The sequence below is a fragment of the Heterocephalus glaber genome, unplaced genomic scaffold (genome assembly GCF_053883595.1).
Source record: "Heterocephalus glaber isolate CG9 unplaced genomic scaffold, H.glaber_assembly_v1.0 deba00001760, whole genome shotgun sequence".
Lineage (NCBI taxonomy): Eukaryota > Metazoa > Chordata > Mammalia > Rodentia > Bathyergidae > Heterocephalus > Heterocephalus glaber.
This window is the reverse complement of record NW_028258457.1, coordinates 6,663,578-6,683,053: the sequence shown is the minus strand read 5'-3', so window position 1 is coordinate 6,683,053 and position 19,476 is coordinate 6,663,578. Positions and strand designations below refer to the sequence as shown.

The following is a 19,476-nucleotide window of genomic DNA, read 5'->3' as shown; positions in this document are numbered from 1 at the left end:
CCTTAGCATCCCAAGTGGCTTGGATGACAGGCATGCACCACCACATCTAGCTCTGAGAATGTTTTGCTGTAAGGGTATCCCAGGCAATACTTGGAATACAATTACAGCTTTTTTCCCCCTGATGCTGTGAATGGAACCGAGAGCCTTGCACTGAGCTCCATCCTTGGCCCCTTTTTTTTTTTTTTTTTTTTTTTGAAACCGGGTCCCACTAAATTGCTAAGGCCAGGGCTGAACTTGGGATTCTCCTGCCTCAGCCTCTCAAGCAGCTGGGATGACAGGCGTGCACCACCATGACTGGCCATCTATAGTGTCCCCTCGGGTCTTTAGTCCCATCTCTATCTACTCCTCAACCTTCCCTGGACCAAAAGAGGGGATTTGGAGTCCCTGGCAGGTCACAGGAGTGGCAGGCATTTCTTGGGAATTCACTTAGAAGACCCAAAGTTAGCTGGGCGTGGTGGTGCACGCCTGTCATCCCAGTACTCTGGGAGGCTGAGTCAGGAGGATTGCAAATTCAAGCCCAGCCTGGGCAATTTAGCAACTCAGGGAGACCCTGTGTCAAAACAAAAAGAGCTGGAGGTGGAGTTTGGAGTGAAGGCCCTAGGTTCCATGCCCAGGACCAGGAAAAAAATTTGTCACACTCCAAGAGGCCCCCCTCCCTGGGGATAGAAAAGGGAGGCCTCCCCAGTACTTACTAGTCCGCCTGCTTGGCCTTCAGGGAGGTCTCCATGCTGAGACCATAGTTCCCGAAACCTGGGTTCAAATCCCGACTCTGCCGTTTGTCTGCTGTGTCCGCTGTGTTCCCTGTCTCCCTATGACACAGGGCTAACGCTACTAGAAACCCTGATGTGGGACCACGGGAGGATGAAACATGCTGGTTTCTGCCAGGAGCTTGACCAGCCACTTCTCCGGTGCTCACTCCGGGATGGCGGCCCCAGTCTCCTTCCTGGCCCGCTGAGCAGGAACAGAGGCTAAATTTAGTCTGATGACATCGCTGGCCGCCCGCCTGGTCCACACATCCCCAGCCAAGCTGAGGTTCAAAGCATCCCCCACCTGGGCCCCGACATCGGCAGTCTGTTTATCCATTCCTGCTGGCCAGAGCATTCTTTGCCTGCCTGCGCCTGTCACCCACCTCTGTCCAGACCCTGTGTCTCCTGGCCCCTGTCACTCACCTGAGGCCCCTGGAGATACCATGGCCAGGGTGGGGGCAGGAAGGAAGGGGCAGGCGAGCGAAGAGGCACTGATGGCTCTGAGGCAGAGGAGAATTGTCAGACCTGCTGAGTGCTCTTCATTCCAGGTGGGTTTGTTTTTTTTTTTCTTTTCTTTCAGTATTGAGGATTGAACCTAGTCTTTGCACTGAGATCCATCCCCAGCCCTTTTTATTTTTTTATTATTGTCTCACTGTGTCACTAATTTGCCCAGGCTGGCCTCAAAGTTGTGACCCTCTTGCCTCAGCCTCCCAGAGTTTCGGCATGATATGTGCTTCCATACCAGGCTCCTGGGTGTGCTTATTCAGCCCTGCCATCTGGCCAGCATTATTGAAGGTCCTCAAATCTGAGATCAGAATGAAATAGATAAAAGTCCCTTACGGGGCTGACATTCTGGTCAGAGAGACAGGCAAGAGATAATAAATGCCAGAAGTATAATGTGTGGTCTGTTAGATGATTAATGGCTATGGAAAACAATGAAGCCAGGGAGGGGACAGGATGTGCTGGGGGTGGGTGCACTTTGAGATAAGAAGTAGTCAGAGGGAGACAGCTGAGGGAGCTAATGTAGGTAGTGCATGCAAAGGTCCTGGGGCATGAATGGCAGGAGAGGAGGCCCACGTGGAGAGCCCTTGGAATCTGGAGCTTTGCCCGTGAGGTCTTTGGGATCCAGGGAGGGTCTGAGTCAAGGATGTGGGCCTGAAATTGGCACATCCGGGTGTACCCTCAGAGCTGGGCAGGACCAGGGGCTGCAGCTGAGCTGGCAGCCTGAGTGTCTGCAGGTGCAGGGCTTCCAGAACACTTGAGAGCCGGGGAAGAGGGAAATTGCTGCTCTCCAGAGAACGCTGACAGGGCAGGGCGGTGGGACACACTGCAGCCTGCGATGGCAACAGTGTCTCTGTGCCCTCCCCACAGAGCTGGCCCAGCCGCCCGCCCTCCTGGCCCTATCTGATTTTTGCTGCTGGAGAGACAGGTGTCTTAGAGGACTCCGAAACACCTTTGAAATCAAACCAGAAAGACCCTATGCTTTTTAACCTCTTCCTCCCCACAGATCACCTGGCTTTTCTTTCTCGCAAAACACCATCCCTAGCTCTCTCTCGAGCCTTACACCCCAGGTGCGGAGCTGGCGCTCCCCAAACCTTCCCAGCAGGAGAGAAAGGCCTTTTTGTCTGGGCAGAGCTCCCTGCAATTCACCTCCTGTTATCTTTTCACACGCCTTTTGCAATAGCGGTTTTTTTCCACTTCACAAAAGATGGCCCAACAGCTTTTATTTGCAGAAATTGGAAAATGAAGCGTGTCTGGCCCCCACCTCTTTGCCCACTGTGGGCTGAAATTCAAGCTGTGTGAACCCAGCCGGGCTGTGGTGCCCCGGGCAGGCAGACCCCGACGTGCCAGGGGCCCAGGGTGAGGACAGGCCGGGGGCGGGCGGCAGGCAGGGGATGCCAGAACTGTCACTCAGGCTCCCCCAATCCCTCCTGCACTGTGTCAGTGAGCTGAGAGAGCCTGACCTTGAAAAACATGACAGGAGGGGAAACTGAGGCCCAGAGCGGGTTACTGTCCTCTGCTTTCAGTTCTTCTCTGCAGAGAGGGTTGCCAGCACTCTGGGAGGCTGAGGCAGGAGAATTTTGAGTTTGACCCCCAACCTGGGCAACTTAGCAACTTAGTGAGGCCCTGTCTCAAAATAATAAATAAAATATGGGCTTGGGATGTAGCTCAGTACAAAGGGCCTGGGTTCAACCCCTGGCATGTGCCAGGTCACTGAAACCTCTTGAAGAGGGTGCCAACCTTGGGTCCATTTTGCAGACCAGATGGCTGAGGCCCAGAGGCATGAGAAGTCACCCAAGGTCACAACTGCCAGAGACCAAAGTCTGTTGTCCAGAGCTCTCAAAGTCGAGAGCTCTGCGGTCAGACAGCCCCAGATTCCAGCCAGGCTCCACCCTGTAGGGGCTACAGGTGGATTAGGACAGCAAGGAAGAGCTTCTGGGATATTCTAGAACACTCTGTAATATTCTAGAACATTCTGGGCTAGGGGAAATGGCTGCTCTCTGGAGAATTCCAAAGGAGACTGGGTTGGGAGGGGACTGGTAAATTCCAAATGCTCCTTGAGCCTCAGTTTCCCCATCTTCACAGTGAATGATCAGGGAAACCAGGCATGGCCCAGGTTTAACTGGGCCTGGGCAGGAAGATGGAGGGCCCCTTGGTGGGTGAGGGTATGGGGACCTGAGGGGCCTCTGCCAGCCCGCTGGTGACCCCAGGCCTGCACCAGCCTCCTGCCACCCACACCACACACCTGGGCCCCGCTCCCTGCTCCTGGCTGCAGGGACAGCCCAGGTGGGAGGCCCAGCTTCCCAGCAGGCTGGGGCAGGGCTGGTCCAGATGCGGGTGCTGCCAGGGGGGATGGGGTGCTCTGTCCCCTAACACCCCGGGGCCCCCACGGTCACCACCTGCATCACAAATAGTGTCTGCGAAGAAAGCATTTCCTTTTCAGAGCTTCTCTTTATCCCTCTTTCTGGAACGTTTTCTGGGGGCTTGGAGGAGCTTGGGGAGCCTCCTGGGAACCCCCCAACTGGCAGCCCCGTCACGCACCTGAACTGGGGCTGGGGGAGCCAGGGGCATCCGAGGCGGCAGAGCCCCCAGCTCGAGGTGCAGGCGGCCTTGCCACATCCCGAACACCGGCCTCAGCTTGTCCCGAGCCCGAGGGAGGGGGTCCCAGGGCCCCATTCTGGGCTTCGGGCCCAGCCCTCTGCCGGGGAGGCTGGCCTGGTGAGCCGTGCCCAGAGAGGGTCGGGAAAGCCCTCCCGCCCCGCAGCACAGCCCTTCGCCCAGAGCTCAGGTGGCCTGGGTTCAAATCCTAGCGCCTACCCTACCTTCCTTCTCCCGCTTTCCAGCTGTGTGAGCAGGTGAGTCCGGGAAAAGCGGGTAATAAAAATTTGATAAGGTCAGGAATGCAATTGTCCCCAGAACTTGTGGTTTGAAGGCATAAGACAAATGACCAGAAGGACAGTGGCGGTGGCCACCTTGTGAGGTAGCACGAGGAGAAAAGGGGGCAGGAGGGGAGGCCACCTGGATGAGGCCAGGTCGGGCGGGCTGTGGGCTGGCAGCCGGGACCCAGGGCCGGCAGAGTTGAGCGGGGTCCTGAGGGTACCTGCAAGCCCCCTTCACCGCCTGTGCTTCACCACACTGGGGCTCAGTGGGGCTGCAAGCCCCCCCTGGGATGGGGGTTCAGTCCAGCCCAGGATCAAAGCTCAGCTCCCCCAGGAGCCCCAGCGCGGGGGTCCAGCCACCCACTGCCCGTGGCGCTGAGGCCAGGTGCCCTGGCCTTTGGGAGTCTGAGGCGGGGTGGGGTGGTGTGTCTGCTCCTGCCCCAGCCCTGACCCGGGGACAGATGGCTACTGCTCCCGGAGGCTTCTGGGGTCTCGGGTCCTGAGCAGGAATGTGGGATCCCCCACCCCAACAGCACCACCCCCACAGTAAGTGGAGCTGAACGGCTAGGCCAGGAGGCCTCCTCTGGCTCCAGTCCCGGGCTGTCAGTGCCACAGGCAGAGGCCTCCTGCCACCTTCCTGGCGCCGCCCCAGGACAGCAGAGCCTGTCTCTGCTCCTCCGGGACATCTAAGTGGCAAGGAGCAGAGGCCCCTTCCCCGGGAGACCCAACCTCCTAGGACCCTCCCCGGATGGGGGCTCACTCCCTGCACAGCCAGGAGCAGGGCACAGACCCAGTGTTGCTGAGCAGAACTGCCTATCCTGTTCTACCTCAGTGACTCCAGGAAGGGGGCAGGGACCCCACCCAATATACAAGGTGTGATCAAAAACTATGATGAATATTTCAAATTTTTTAAACTCTATTACACTTTGGCCATTAATTGCCTTCAAAATCCTCCCTCTCCCTTCGAACACACTCATCCCATTTTTCTTGGCCCTTTCCGAAGCAATTCCGAAGTCCTCTTCTATATCTTTAGTTGTGCTGTCATGGCTGCCTGAATCAGTTCAAAAGTCTGACCTTTCCTGGTCATCTTGACTTTGGGGAGGAGCCAGAAGTCACAAGGTGCCAGATGCATTGAATAAGGTGGAAAAGGACACCTTCATGTTCTTCCGAGCTGCCTCCCTGTTGGACGGAACTCGGCAGCAGCAGTCACCAGATTTTTAATCACACCTTGTAAAGACTCTCAAGAAAGAGCATTCCAGAAGTGTTGTAGAAAGTGGCAAGAACAATGAGACAAGTGAGTTCAAAGTGAGGGAGAGAATTTTGAGGGGGCTTCGTAGCAATGTGACTTTTCCTGCAATACATTTTAAAAAAGGAAATGTTCACTGTGTATTTCACTCACCCCTCATACTTGCAGACATGGCACAGAAACACTTCCATCACACTATGAAGTGGGCAGAGCCTTTGGCCCTCCACTTACATTTAGATTTTTAAAGATATGACCCAATTGCTTCCTTTCTCTTCTCTCCTCTCTTATTTGTCCTTTCCAGGCTGCCAGCCCTAGCAGAGGAAGCAACACAGTGTGGCCTGGATTACCATGGGAGACACAAGCAGCTTCAGGAACCGAAAGAGGGAAGAGGAATCTGATCCAGTTCAGAGGGCCGGGACTGTCTTTCCAGGAGGGCTTTCTGGAAGAGGTGTCATATGCTGAGCTCTGAAGGATGACTGGGAGGTCGGCAGGAAGCAGGGGCCTATACGCACAGATGCAAAAAAATTAATTTTTATTTGTTTTATTTTTTTTGAGACAGGGTCTTGCTGTGTAGTCCAGGCTGGCCTTGAAATCAGTATGTAGCCCAGTCTGGACTTGAACTTGTAGTGATCCTCCTGCCTCGGCCTCCTGAGTGCTGGGATTAGAGTTGTGCATCATGACACCTGGCAGCTCGCTATATTTGAGATTGCAAATGATTGTGAGCAAGGAAGTCTCCCTCCAGGGCTTTGGAGTCCACGTGAGCTGGCTGGCCAGGGGCCTAGGACACAGTGACACTAAGACTGAAAGGCAATGTTATGTTTCAATAAGTCACACAAAACCCAGCCATCCCAGGGATAGGCACTGAATAGACCCAGGTCAGTTGTTTGCAAACACCCGGCCCCAGGAAACTCCCAGCCTCCTGCCCTACTAAGCAGAAGTGATCTGAAGAACAGGGACATTCTTGCAGGTTAAGACCATCTTCTCTCAAAACCAGTCTTCTAGAATTCCTCTGGCCGACCCAGGAAGCTCAGGGGGCTCCCTGAATTTCTCTAGTGACTAAGGGCTCATAGAAGAAAAGACTAGGGGCAGTGGTGCACACCTATCACCTCGACACTCTGGGAGGCTGAAGCAGGAGGATTGCAAGTTCCAGGCCAGCCTGGGCAGCTTAGTGACTTAGCAAGACCCTGTCCCAAAATATAAAAATATAAAAGGCTAGGGATGCAGCTCAGTGCAAAGGCCCTGAGTTCAATCAATCCCTACTACAGCACAGAAAAAAAAAAAAAAAGGAAGAGAACCTGGAAAAGGAGAGGAAGAGGAAGAAAAAGATTAGTTTTGAGTCACCCTGGCAGCCAGACCTGGGCCTCGGCCGCCACCCAGTGCTGTCGGCTCCTGCGCACCTGCCTGACACCACATCTGCGCCGCGAGCGTCAGCCCTCTGCTTGGCCCCTGGCACAGCCCCTGTGGCCTCATAGCGAGTGAATGCTGCCTCCCTGGCCTGGCCAGATGTGGCTCCGTAAGACCCCAACCTTGGCACCAGCTCTCACCTCTCACTCCTAAAGATGCAGCTTCCTGAGTCTCCCTGGGAGTCTAATGTCCCTGGGCCTCCACTGCCTCAGGGCCTTTGCTGACATTATGCCCTCCACTTGGAAATGCCTTTCTGCCTCTTTTAGAGAAGGAGGAGGGTCTGAGTAGCGCAGGTAGAAGTAAAGGTGGGAAGAAGGAGATTTTGCTCACCAGCCAATCCCCACCTGCCATTCCAAGGAACCCTGGGTGCCCCTCATCACCCACTTTGAGAACCAATGATTTCAGTCAAAATTTGCACTTCTGGAGGAGTTACCTGTGTGCCTCACACAAGGGCACAGATGGGGTCATGAACTTTCTGCACCCCTCCTGTCTAGTCTAATGACACAAATTAGGAAGTGCCAAAATACCTTTTTTTTTGGTACCGGGGATCAAACTCGGGTCTTTGCGCTTGCACAGCAGGCAGCGAAACCACTGAGCTAAATCCCTGCCCCCAAAAATACCTTTCGAAAGATGGGTTGGATCTGTTCCTGACAGGCCACCCTGGGTCACCTGATGACACTGTAGGGAGGTGGACTGAGCCAGGTGTTGGCTGTGCCTACACTTCCTTCTTCCTTCTCTCCTTCGCTCCCTCAGCACCCTGGGAAGCAGCTGTCCCCAGTCCTTGGGCTCCTGTGATTGCCTTGTGGACCCCCAGGTAAGGGCTGTCGGGAAAGACACCCTGGGGGCCTCTAGGCCGGGCCGCTCCCCGCTTCTTCTCTACCCCTGCCCCCTGGCTCTGGTTCATCCCGAAGCTGGGCTGCTCTCAAGGACACTGGGGTCCGAGGCTCGGGAGGGGCCTGGGACTGGGCAGCAGCCTGGGTCCTGGTGGATGGGGCGGGGAAGGGGATGGAGGCCCTGGTGGGTTTGCCAAACCAGGACACTCTGGTGTCGCCTCCCTCTTGGCCGAGCTCTGGATAGAAAACTGCTTCCTAGACCCCCAGAGCCTCCTGGGTGGACTCAGTCTTCCCAACTTCAGATCCTCCCTGCTTCTGCTGATGGAGGAGGGTGGTGTAGTGTGTGTCCATGCGTGGGTGCGTGCGTGCGTGCGTGCGTGCGTGCGTGTGTGTGTGTGTGTGTATCTTGTTTTGCCTGTGGTGTCCCAACAAAGTGCCAATTTTCACACTGGCATCATGGTCCACACCTGTAATCCCTGCAATCAGAAGGCTGAGACAGGTGGATCCCAACTTCAAGTCCAGCCTGGACAACTTAGCAAGACCCTGTTTCCAAATAATCAGGCAAAACAAGCATCGGTTTTCAGCATTTTTCTTGGAAGAATATCTCGGAGTCAGTGTTGGGTGACATCTCAGTCCAGGACTCCCCCGCTGGAAACTCTCCTGCTCAAGTTCCTGCCCAGCCCTGCCTGGCCCCAAGGACTCCATGGTTTCCTAAAACAACATCATGGGCGTGCAATTCCTCAGCTCGCTGCTTTTCTTTCTTTTTTTGACCACACACCAGCCCCAGTATATTCCAGTCACCATCCCTCTCCATGAGTTGTCCTGTTTTGCATACTTCTGTCCATAGGTCACACACTGTGTGTTCTCTGTGGGTGGCTTCTCTCGCTGACCAAGGCTGATGGTCCATTCATGCCATAGCAGCGGTAGGACTTCTTCCTTTTCGTGGCTCTGTAATGTTCTGCCGTGTGGATGGACCACTCTGTAATTACCCATTTGCAGTGGGCCTGGGGTGCATCCACCTTTTGTCTGCTGGGACTGATGCTGCTAATCGGTGTCCAGTGTCCCTTCCGATAGCAGCTTTCCATTTTCTCCTGCAGCCCCATGTGGGAACCACTGGGACATGGCGAGTCTATGGTTAACTTTCTTCCGGGAGATGAAACAGAAATCCAGCCCTGCTGTTTCTTTGCTGTGAGTTCCTTGGTCACAGCTTCGTCCTCTGTGAAAGAGGGATACAAACACTTCCTGTGGCAGATCTCCAACATTAACTGTGTCACTCACGTTCCCCCTAGACGTGGTCGCTCTCATCCATAACGCTCTGTCCTCTCCTCTCCCCCAGCAGCCCTGACCCATGGAGCGGCTCCAGTGTCCCGGGCGGCACTGTCTCTCCGGGCTGCTCTTACAGCTGCTCCTGGCTGTCTGCTTCTTCTCTTACCTGCGAGTGTCACAGGACCATCCCACAGGGTCCCCTAGACCAGGGCCCAGTGCCACGGATCCTGTCCCCACAGCTCCCTGTGGGTCTGCAGGGCTGGCGTCCCCCACACAGCCCACCGGGCCCCGGGCCCTGCTCATCCTGCTGTGGACGTGGCCATTCAACAGCCCGGTGTCTCTGTCCCGCTGCTCGGACATACGGCCGGGCACAGCCCACTGCCACATAACCGCCAACCGCAGCGTGTACCCCAGGGCAGACGCGGTCATCGTACACCACCGGGAGGTCAGCTACGGGCCCAAGACAAAGCTCCCACCCTCACCTCGGCCACCAGGCCAGCGCTGGGTGTGGTTCAGCATGGAGTCGCCCAGCCACTGCAGCCAGCTGCGGGCCCTGGATGGCTACTTCAACCTCACCATGTCCTACCGCAGCGACTCAGACATCTTCACGCCCTACGGCTGGCTGGAGCCCCGGGAAGGCCACCCCACTGCCCTGCCAGTCAACCTCTCGGCCAAGACCCGGCTGGTGGCCTGGGCTGTGTCCAACTGGAAAGAGAACTCAGCCAGGGTGCGGTACTACAACCAGCTGCGGGCGCACCTCCGGGTGGACGTGTACGGCTCACGCCACCTGCCGCTGCCCCACAAGGCCATGCAGGAGCACCTGGCCCGGTACAAGTTCTACCTGGCCTTTGAGAACTCGCAGCACCCCGACTACATCACGGAGAAGCTCTGGAAGAACGCACTGCAGGCGCCCGCTGTGCCCGTGGTCCTGGGCCCCAGCCGGAGCAACTATGAGCGCTTCCTGCCGCCCGACGCCTTCATCCACGTCGACGACTTCCCGAGCCCCCAGGCCCTGGCGCAGCACCTGCTGGCACTGGACAAGGACGATGCCCGCTACCTGAGCTACTTCCGCTGGCGGGAGACGCTACGGGTGGGCACCAGTAGCTGGGCCCTGGCTTTCTGCAAGGCCTGCTGGCGGCTGCAGGAGGGGCCCAGGTACCAGACGGTGGGCAGCATTGCTGCCTGGTTCACATGATGCAGCCAGCCTGGCCTCCCCGGGGAACTCACCTGTGGAGACTCACCTGGGTGGGCCACACCTGAGGGGGGATGCACCTCCCAGTGTACTTACCTGCAGGGAGTCTCAACACTGGGGGACTCACTTAACTGCGGGGTCTCACCTGTCTGGGGTCCCATCTGCCCTGGTCTCACCTGCTGCGGGAATCACCTGTGGGGTTTCACCAATCTGGGGTCTCAGTGCCTGGGGACTCAACTGTTGGGATCTCACCTGTCTTGCGTCTCACCTGCTGAGGACTTACCTGCTGGACTCACCTTCCTAGGCTTCACCTTCGGGAGTCTCACTTATTTGGGGTCTCATTTTCCTGGGTCCAACCTGCAGGGCCCTCACTTGTCTGGGATCTCACCTTTGCAGGACTCACCTGCTGGCAATGTGGCTCCTGGGGATTCACCCACCTGGGTCTCACCTGCTGGGGAATTACCTGTGTGGCTCTCACCTCCCTGGGGCCTCACCTTCAGGGCACTTTGCAGACATCCCCATACCTAGGACCATGATGGCAAAGCTATGACACACATGCCACAGCGTGCACACAGAGTCCTCTCTGTGATGGCATCGTGAGTTGTTTTTTCTAAACCAAAACCTTGGTATTCGGGTTTAATGGTAGTGTTGGCACTTTGTGATAAATACATGGGTTTTGGGGTGCAGTTTGGCCACTTGGTCTCTAAGAGTTCGCCAGCACTGGTCTAGGATGTCACCTGCTGCTCAACTCTGCTCCAGAACCGGCACCCTGGGACCTCACCTGCCAGCGGCCTCACCTGCTGGGGGACACATTGCCTACTGGTTGTTACCCTACATGAGCCTCCCTGCCCTGCGGGGGACCTTGGCTGTGGTAGCCAGGCTGCGGGGACCTCATCCCATCTGACCTACCAGGGACGGCTCCTCCAGCTTCTGACAGCCCTGCCATGGTTTCCTGCCAGTGGGCCATGCAGACAGGCCCTCCTGTCCCTATTTTCCACATGGGTGTGACAAAAGGAAAACCGATGTGTCCTCTCCTTGTTCCAGAGTAGCAGCTCTCACCACAGGTTGCTTTTGGCCAGAACCAGGGACACTGGGTGACATCCAGAGATATTTCTGATTTTCACATCTGGAGGAATGATGTCATCTAGTACAGGGTTGATTCCTGTCCGTGGCCTCTTAAGAACCAGGCCACACACCAGAAGGTGAGTGGCAGACCAGTGACCAAAGCTCCCTCTGTATTTCCAGCCACTCCCCGCCACTCCCTGCCACTTCAGCCACTCCCTGAGCTCTGCCTCCTGTCAGATCAGCAGGACATTAGGTTCTCAGAGGAGCACAAAGCCACTGCGAACTGTGCATGTGTGGGAATGAGGTTGAGTGAGCCTTATGAGAGTCTAATGCCTGATGATCTGAGGTGGAGCTGAGGTGGTGATGCCAGCCCTGGGGAGCGGCTGCAAATACAGTTTAACATTAGCAGAGGTGTGACTACACAGAGGCCATAAATCAATTGCTCGCAGACTCATAAGAGAACCTTATCAGTGAGTGGCAAGTGACATTGAGCTGTGTCTGGTGGCAGGCTTTGTAGTGGCAAGTGAGTTGATGTAATTCAATGGTACAGCTTCATCCAGGGGCAGGCTTTAAGTCAGAATCTGACACTTAGTTTAGTCTGCATGTGGCCCTCTCATTATTTTATTGACCATTTCCACCTGCACTTCTTTTTTGGACCGAGAACTTGTTTTAGTCACAGTTTTGGTGAGCCTACAAGCTAACCCTAGCCAAAATGAGTTAAAAATAAATGTCACTGGAGAGCCTCTTTGAATACAGGGAAAGACCCAACGATGGGCCCGCAAAAGACTCTAAGATTGGCGATGAAAAGAAAACTGCAATTAAAAGAAACAAACACCAAGAGCCCTCTTTAAAGTACTAGCTGATGCCAGGATGAGATTTACATTCTCCAAGCCACTTTGTGCAATATGTGGTGACCAGCTATCCAGCAAAGCCAGGACACCTTCAAAACTGCTTTGCCACTTGGCAACCAAGGACCTTGCATTAAAAGATAAGTCTCTGGAGTTTTTGAAAAGAAAAAAATGAAGGACAGAAGCAGTTATGGAAGCAGTTATGGAAGCCCACTTCATCCAGTGTCTGCATGGGAGCCTCATTCTTAGCTGCTCCCGGAATGGCTAAAGCTAAGGAGCCCTTTAGCACTGGTGAGGAGCTGACCCCGGCTGCTGCTGAAGTCATCTGTTGTAAAATTTTAGGAGAGGCTCCAGTTCAAAAAGTGCAGGTGTTCCTGTTTCAGCTAGCACCGTAACTGGAGGAATTGATGAAATAGCAGAGGATAATGAAGCACAAATGTTAGGATTAATAAGTCTCTCCAGTAACACAGCCTAGGTTGATGAGTCTATGCTGTTGACCATAAGGACTGTTTTTGTGTGCTACATTTTCAGAAGGATGTGCATGAAGATATGTTTTGTGTACTTTGTTATTGTTGTTGTTTCGTACCAGGGATTGAACTCGGGACCTTGTGCTTGCACGGCAGGTGCTGTGCCTCTGAACTAAATCTCCTGCCCCTGTTATGGGAACTTTGGTTGCCAACCAGCACCAACTGTGGAACTGTTCAAGTTTTTGAAGGATTACCTATCAGCGAAGCTGGGTCGGTCATTTTGTGTCATTATGTGCCTGCAGGGAGCAGCTACCATGACTGAATGGCTTTCTGGTATCCCTTCTCAGGTCAAACAAGTTGCTTCTGAATGTGAGTCTATGTAATGTGTCATCCACCGCAAAAGGCGGGCTAGCTGAAAAATGTCAACTGAACTCAGCAATGTTTTGCATGACCTGATTTAAATTACTGTGATTGTTGATTATGATATGTCAACTTCACTTGAATAAGAACTGCCTAGCAGGTTAGTAGGCTCTGGGTGTGTCTGTGGATGCGCCACATGTAGACTGGCAAACTAAGGGGGACAACCTATCCCAAATGTGGCTGGAGCCAAACAATAGGCTTGTGGCTTGCACAGTGTAAAAAAGGAAAGAAGGAAGTTTTTCTCTTTCTTGGAAGAGCCCCGGTCTTCACCATTTCCTTTGGATATTGCTCTCCAGTTTTTTGTTTTTTGTTTTTCACTCTTCCAGTGCCGACTCTTCAGTCTTCCAATACAGACACATCAGTGACTCTACAGTGAGCTTCCAGGCATTCGACCTTCAACTGCTACTGTGTCCTCGAGGTCTCCAGTGTGCAGGTGGCCATTTTTCATTCATTTCTGATCCCGCATCATCCTGCATTGGGGCTCTCCTGATCCTGTCAGCCTCCCTAATAAATTCCTTTGTATATTACACCTAGATTTTATATTGATTCTGTTCCTCCAGAGAAACTCAACCAATAATATGATCAACCAACCATATTAAAGCACATGTCCTCAACTGATGTTCATGCAGCTCTGTGAGAAATTGGACTCAGAGCACATTCATTTTCTCTACATACTGAAATTAGATGGCTTTCTAAAAGTAGACCACTGGCCAGTTTGTGAGGTATGAGAGTGGCACCAGAGATTTCCTTTAGAAAAACAGTCACCACTGGTCACACATTTGAGTGACACTGAATAGGTCTCAATACTTGCCTACTTTTTTTTTTTTGGTACCAGGGATTGAACTCGGGTCCTTGTGCTTACGCAGCAGGCAGCGAAACCACTGAGCTAAATCCCCGGCCCTATACTTGCTTACTTTTGTGAAATATTTAACCTGTTCAGTGAACTAGCCTGTGACTTCAGGAGACAATGAAAACTGTGTTCAAGTCAGCAGATAAAGTGGCTGCATTCAAGGCCAAACTGCAATTATGGGGGCTCAGAGTGAACATTGGGGATCTTGACATGTTTCAAACATTAGCAAAGATTTTGAAAGAGACAGAGCCAGGACCTTCTTTCTCTCAGCTGGTGCATGATCACCTATCTCAGCTTTCAAAGAGATTTGTCATTACTTCCAAACCACAAGAGGCCCCAAAACTGGGAAGGAATGGATTCATGACCCAGTTGTAAGTCAAGTCATTCAGCTTTTTCCATGTTAGAAGAGGAGCAACTGCTTGAGATTGCAAATGAGAGTGGACTTCAAAGAATGTTTGAGACAAATTCAAGTCTCTGTACATTTTGGATAAAAGTCAAGGTAGAATACCCAGAGGTTGCCACAAAAGAATAGAATAGCTGCCCATGGATTTAGCTCAGTGGCGCCACACCTGCCTTGCAAGCGCTAAGGTCCTGAGTTCAATCCCTGGTACAAAAAAAAAAAAAAAAAAAAAAAGAATAGAATAGCTGGCTTCCATTTCCAGCATCCTATCTTTGTGAAGCAGGGTTTTCTGCAATGACAGTAACTAAAAAGAGATTATGGAATAGACTGGCCATAAGGAACATACCCAGGGTCCTGCTGTCCTCAGTCACCCCCCTATGGGACCATCTAGCTGCAGGAAACCAAGCTCAGGGCTCTCGGTGATCTGTATTTGTTTTTGTTTTTGTTTTTTTGTGGGGTTTTTTGGTACCGGAAATCGAACTCGGGTCCTTGTGCTTGCACAGCAGGCAGTGAAACCACTGAGCTAAATCCCCGGCCCTTATATTTGTTTTTTTTAGACAAGGTCTTGCTATGTAGTTCAGGATGTTTTGAACTCACCATGTAGCCCAAGCTGGTCTCAAACTTACAGTGATCCTCCTGGTTCAGCCTCCTGAATGCTAGGATTACAAACGTGCACCACTATGCCAGGCTCATTGATCTGTATTGTGATGAGCTGTATAATTATTTTACTTTTTTTTTTTTTGGCACTGGGGATCGAACTTGGGTCCTTATGCTTGCAAGATAGGTGGTGTAACCACTGAGCTAAATCCCCAGCCCCTGTAATTATTTTATTAAATATTATAATGTAATAGTAGAAACCATGCACTAGATAGAATGCACTTGATAATCATAAAACTGCTGACAGTAAGTTGAAGGTTCCTTTGCTCAGTTCACATGGAAATCATGAATTGGCAAAGTGCAGCTCTACTAGCAGTACTGATGTCACCAGATGACATCCGATAATGCTGGAGGCCAACAGTTAACACAGCTGGCTGCTGGTCAGTGCTGCTTCCAGCTGCTGCTGCCTACCACAGGCTTATGCTGGACACTATAAGTCAACTCTACCTAGTGCTGGTCTCTGCTGCTGATCTTCATTGGCTGCTCGTCTCTGGAGCTCTGCAGGGCTAACAGCCCTTCGTGTCTATTGTTCTTTCTTTTGAGACCACTGCTCTGTCCACACGACAGGATAAGGATCCTGAGTAGATCTGCAGGACTTTTGGAGCCCATACTACCTGAGAAATAAATCAAGAGCAGGTTTACAGGATCCCAAAGCAAGTCTATTTTAACAGGGCCTGTGCTGCAGCACAGGGGTCAGTGTCCTGGAGGGAGCCCTCCTACACTGACCCCAGAAGTGTGTGCAGAGTGCTGCTTATATAGCAGCTGTAGGCCTGTGATTGGTCCAAGCATAGGGCTGTGATTGGTGCAGTGCTCCAGGACAGCCTCAGCAGTCATGGTGATGGTCAAGGGAGGGGGCAGGGCTGAAAGCAGGGAATCTTCTGGAAGGCCAGCTGAGGGGTTGGGTTGCTAACAATGGGCCCAGATACTTCCCCCCCTGGTCTCAGCTACACCAGGGCACCTCTCTCTTCTTCAAAGGGCAGCAGCAGCACATCTGAAGTAGCCAGAGCAGGGGAGGAGCACTCAGCTCACAGTGGAACTGCACTGTGTTAGAGTGGAGTGGATAACAGTGGCTGCTAGATAGCCAGGGAGGACACTGAAGCAAACTGTCTCGGTCCATGAGGGGAGAGGGGGACAAAGGGGAGGGGGGGTGGTGGCTGCCGCTGGCCAAGCCACGCCCTCCTCCAGCCATCACAGAAAAATAGGAGAGTCGGGTGCTTCGCCTCCATCTCAAAACCATCCCTGCCTTCTGGTCCATGGAAAAACTGTCTTCCACAAAATGAATAGTTGGTGCCAAAAAGGTTGGGAACACCTGCCTTAAAATAAATGTTTTCATACCATTTACAATGTGTTACCCACTGCATGCCGTCTACAGACGCTTGGTGTCTACGGGAGGATGTGCAGGTTCTGTGGAAATCGTCTCCCTGTCACACAAGGGACCTGGGCACCTCTGCGTTTCTGTACAGACCTGAAGATCTGGAATCCATTCCTCTGGTGGCCAAGCTCATCCAGTGCTCCAACTGTCTTGCCCACTTCCTTCCCACTGTCTCCTCGGGCTCTGGTATGCAGCAGGCTGTGCCTGGATGGACAGAAGGAGAGGATAGGATCAGGCAGAAGCAAAGGTGGAAAGGTGAGGATGCTGCTTCTGTCCTGCATCCCAAGGAACCCTGGGACCCCCAGTGGAACCCACTCTGAGAACCACTGGTTCCACTGCAACTTTTCACTTGTGGCCTAAGGCCACACAACCTGTCATAACGCCAGGGTGGGGCCTTGAACTTTGGACAGCACTCCTACTGAGTTTAACTGGGATGAATGAGGACAGCCCTGCAATTGGCTGTGTGAGAGGCGAACTTTGTACACAATGGCACCCCCCCTCCCGGTCACCTGACCAATGGTACAGGGAGCTGGACTGAGCTAGGCATTGGGTGTGGCCATGCTTCCTCCTTCCTTCTCCTGTTTGCTCCATCAGCGCCCCAGGAAGCAGCTGTCCCTTGTCCTTGCCCCAGGTAAGAGCTGGTCAGGAAAGATTCCCACCCACCCCAGCATGCAGGGGGCCCTCTAGGCCGGGCCTCTCCCCATCTCTTCTCTGCCCCAGCCAGCAGCCCAGCTGCTCCCAAGGACACTGGGGTCCAGCGATCAAGGAGGGGCCTGGGGCTGGGCAGCAGTCTGGGTCACCAGCTGGGTTCTTCCAGGGTCCAGGTAGACAGGGCAGGGAAGAGGACAGAGGTCCTGGTGGGTTTGCCAAGCCAGGACACGCTAGTGTCGCCTCCCTCCTGGGTAAGCTCTGGATAGAAACCTGTTCCTGGGACCCCCAGAGCCTCCTGGGTGGACTCAGTCTTCCCACCCTCAAATTCTCTCTGCTTCTGTTGCTGGGAGGAGAAGGCTTGGGATGCAGGGTGTTTGTGTGAGTGTGTGTGTCCTGTGTGTGTCTTGTTTTCTCCATGGTATCCCACCAAAGTGGCACTTTTAGCTTGGTTGGTGGTGCACACCTATCTTCCCAGCACTCAGTATGCTGAGACAAGAGGATTTCCAGTTTGTGGCCTACCTGGGCAACTAACCAAGACCCTGTCTCCAAAATAAGCAGAAAAAAAGGAGCATTTATCAAATTTTTTAGGGAAAATATTTTGATGTCAGGATTGGGTAACATCTCATCCCAGGCTTCCCATCTCACAATTGGCTAGCCCTTTTTAAGTTTTCTGTTTAGGGACAGGATCTTCCTAAGGCACACAGGTGTCCAGGTTGGGCTGGAACTTGTGACCCTCCTGCCTCACCCTCCAGAGTGCTGGGATGACAGGTGTGCTCCACCACACCCAGCAATAGAACCAACTCTATTCAGTGATCATTTGTACATACTTTTTTAGTCTTAATTTTTATTAATTTCTGCTCTGATATTTATAATTTTTTCCCTTTCATTAATTTCAGATTTGGATTCTTCTTGTCTTTCTATTTTATTTTAACCACTAGTATTTATTGACAGAATGAACAATACAATTTTAATGGGACAGTAAGGCACAACTGTGGATTAAAACAGTGTGCTATACAGCCAAGCAGGGGGAAAGCCATAATCTTAGGAACTTTAAATGTACAAACCAAGGACCTTCTGACTCCTAACAGGTCACTATCATACAGTTCTTCCCTTTTACATAATTCCTGTATTACTTCATGTTGATCATGAAGCCAGAGTGATACTGTGAGACCTGAGTGACTCCATTTTAAAATTTTGGCCCCATTTTAGAGTAAAGGTGGCCTGGACATAAATTCTAGTTCCAAAAAAACCCACAAGATGCACTTTGGCCACCTGCCTGTGATAATGTTCAGCAGTCCCCTAACAACTAGCCTAGCGACAGCTAATCGGTAGCTGCCTCAATGTCCCAGATGCTCTTCTCGTTGGCCTGCAACAGCTAATCAGTAGTTACCCCAATACCCCAGTATCCCAGATGTTCTTTTCGATGACTTGAGCAGCCGTTTGCAGTTCAGCGCGCAAGGCCCAGCCAATTAGGTTTAAACTTTCAAAACTTGCTAAATGCTAGCCAATTGTGTGATTTGCATGTGATTTGAAACCCCGCGCCTTTTCAAAACCCCACGCCTTGCTGTAACCTCTATAAAAACCCCTGATGTTTTAGAGTCAAGACTCTCAATCTTGACCCGCTGCATCGGTGACAGTTGAGAGTCCCTGCTCGAGCTTAAATAAACGACCCTCGTGTGCTTACATCGAAAACGGCTTCCTGGGGGTCTTTGGGACTTCGCGATCTGGACACAACATTTGGGGGCTCGTCCAGGATCCCCAAGACCCTCAGGATCTCTGTACTGGAGGGTCGACACTGACTGGTGAGTGTCTGGTGTCTCCTTGTTTGTCTGCATTCCAGGGGGCCCAATTCTGAGTAGGTCGGGCAATGGTCTAGGCGGACGTGCTGCGAGGGCCGCTGACCCGGGATTCCTGGAAGACGTTCCGGATCCGTCAGGAGGGGACAAAAGTGCCCCATGAGTACGAGTCTGTGAGACTCCTAGGGGGACGGTGCGGGTTGCTCCCGCAGTACGGCGTGAGGCCGAAGTCCCATTTTTTTTGGTGTTGCCTCCAATTGGGTGGAGGACAATTTTGTCTTGCTTTTTCCTGCTGTTGTGTTGTCTGTTTATTGTGGTGACTTGGACTGAGACGATGAGACAGACTGCGACCACCCCCCTGTCCCTCATGATGGACCACTTTGGAGAGGTTAGGGAGCGCGCTCATAGTCTAAATTTAGAGATAAAAAAGTCTAGACTTGTCACCCTGTGTAGCTCGGAGTGGCCTTCCTTTGAGAAGGGATGGCCCCCTGCCCCCGAGGGAACTTTTGATTTGCAGATCACATGGAGGGTCCGTGGAGCTGTTTTCCGTCCCTACACCGGACATCCTGATCAGGTCCCCTACACTGTCACTTGGGAGAGTCTAATCTGTAACCCACCCCCATGGGTCAAGCCCTTTCTGCCTCCACAGAAACAGCAGCCGGAGGTAATCCTGACAGCCTGTGAGAAGACTCCCAGGGAGCGCGACGGAAAAAGGCAAACCGAGACCACGCCGCTTTACCCGGTCCTCCAAGGAGGAACCGAGGAAGATCTCCTTTCCCCCGCTTTCAACTCTCTCTTTACTCCCCCACAACAACAGGCGGGGAGAGAGGTCCCGGCCCCCGCCAGAGCAGGGGAGGAGGGGCCGGCACCGGGTGCGGGCAGC

General features: G+C 52.9%; 2 protein-coding genes across 2 annotated transcripts in view; both read left to right on the top strand.

The window, feature by feature from the left end:
- The first annotated feature begins 608 nt into the window (after positions 1-608).
- Positions 609-14,337, top strand: LOC101708404 (3-galactosyl-N-acetylglucosaminide 4-alpha-L-fucosyltransferase FUT3). The gene is made up of 2 exons (XM_021245142.2): positions 609-1,294; positions 5,674-14,337. Exon 2 carries the CDS (start codon positions 8,958-8,960, stop codon positions 10,068-10,070), a length of 1,113 nt encoding a protein of 370 aa, XP_021100801.2. The 5' UTR covers positions 609-1,294; positions 5,674-8,957; the 3' UTR covers positions 10,071-14,337.
- A 1,990-nt stretch (positions 14,338-16,327) lies between these two features.
- Positions 16,328-19,476, top strand: part of LOC101714266 (3-galactosyl-N-acetylglucosaminide 4-alpha-L-fucosyltransferase FUT3) — a 38,424-nt gene continuing 35,275 nt past the window's right edge. The window contains exon 1 of the mRNA XM_004866067.3: positions 16,328-18,599. The gene's annotated coding sequence lies outside the window, so the exon portion shown is untranslated. The remainder of the gene's footprint in view (positions 18,600-19,476) is intronic.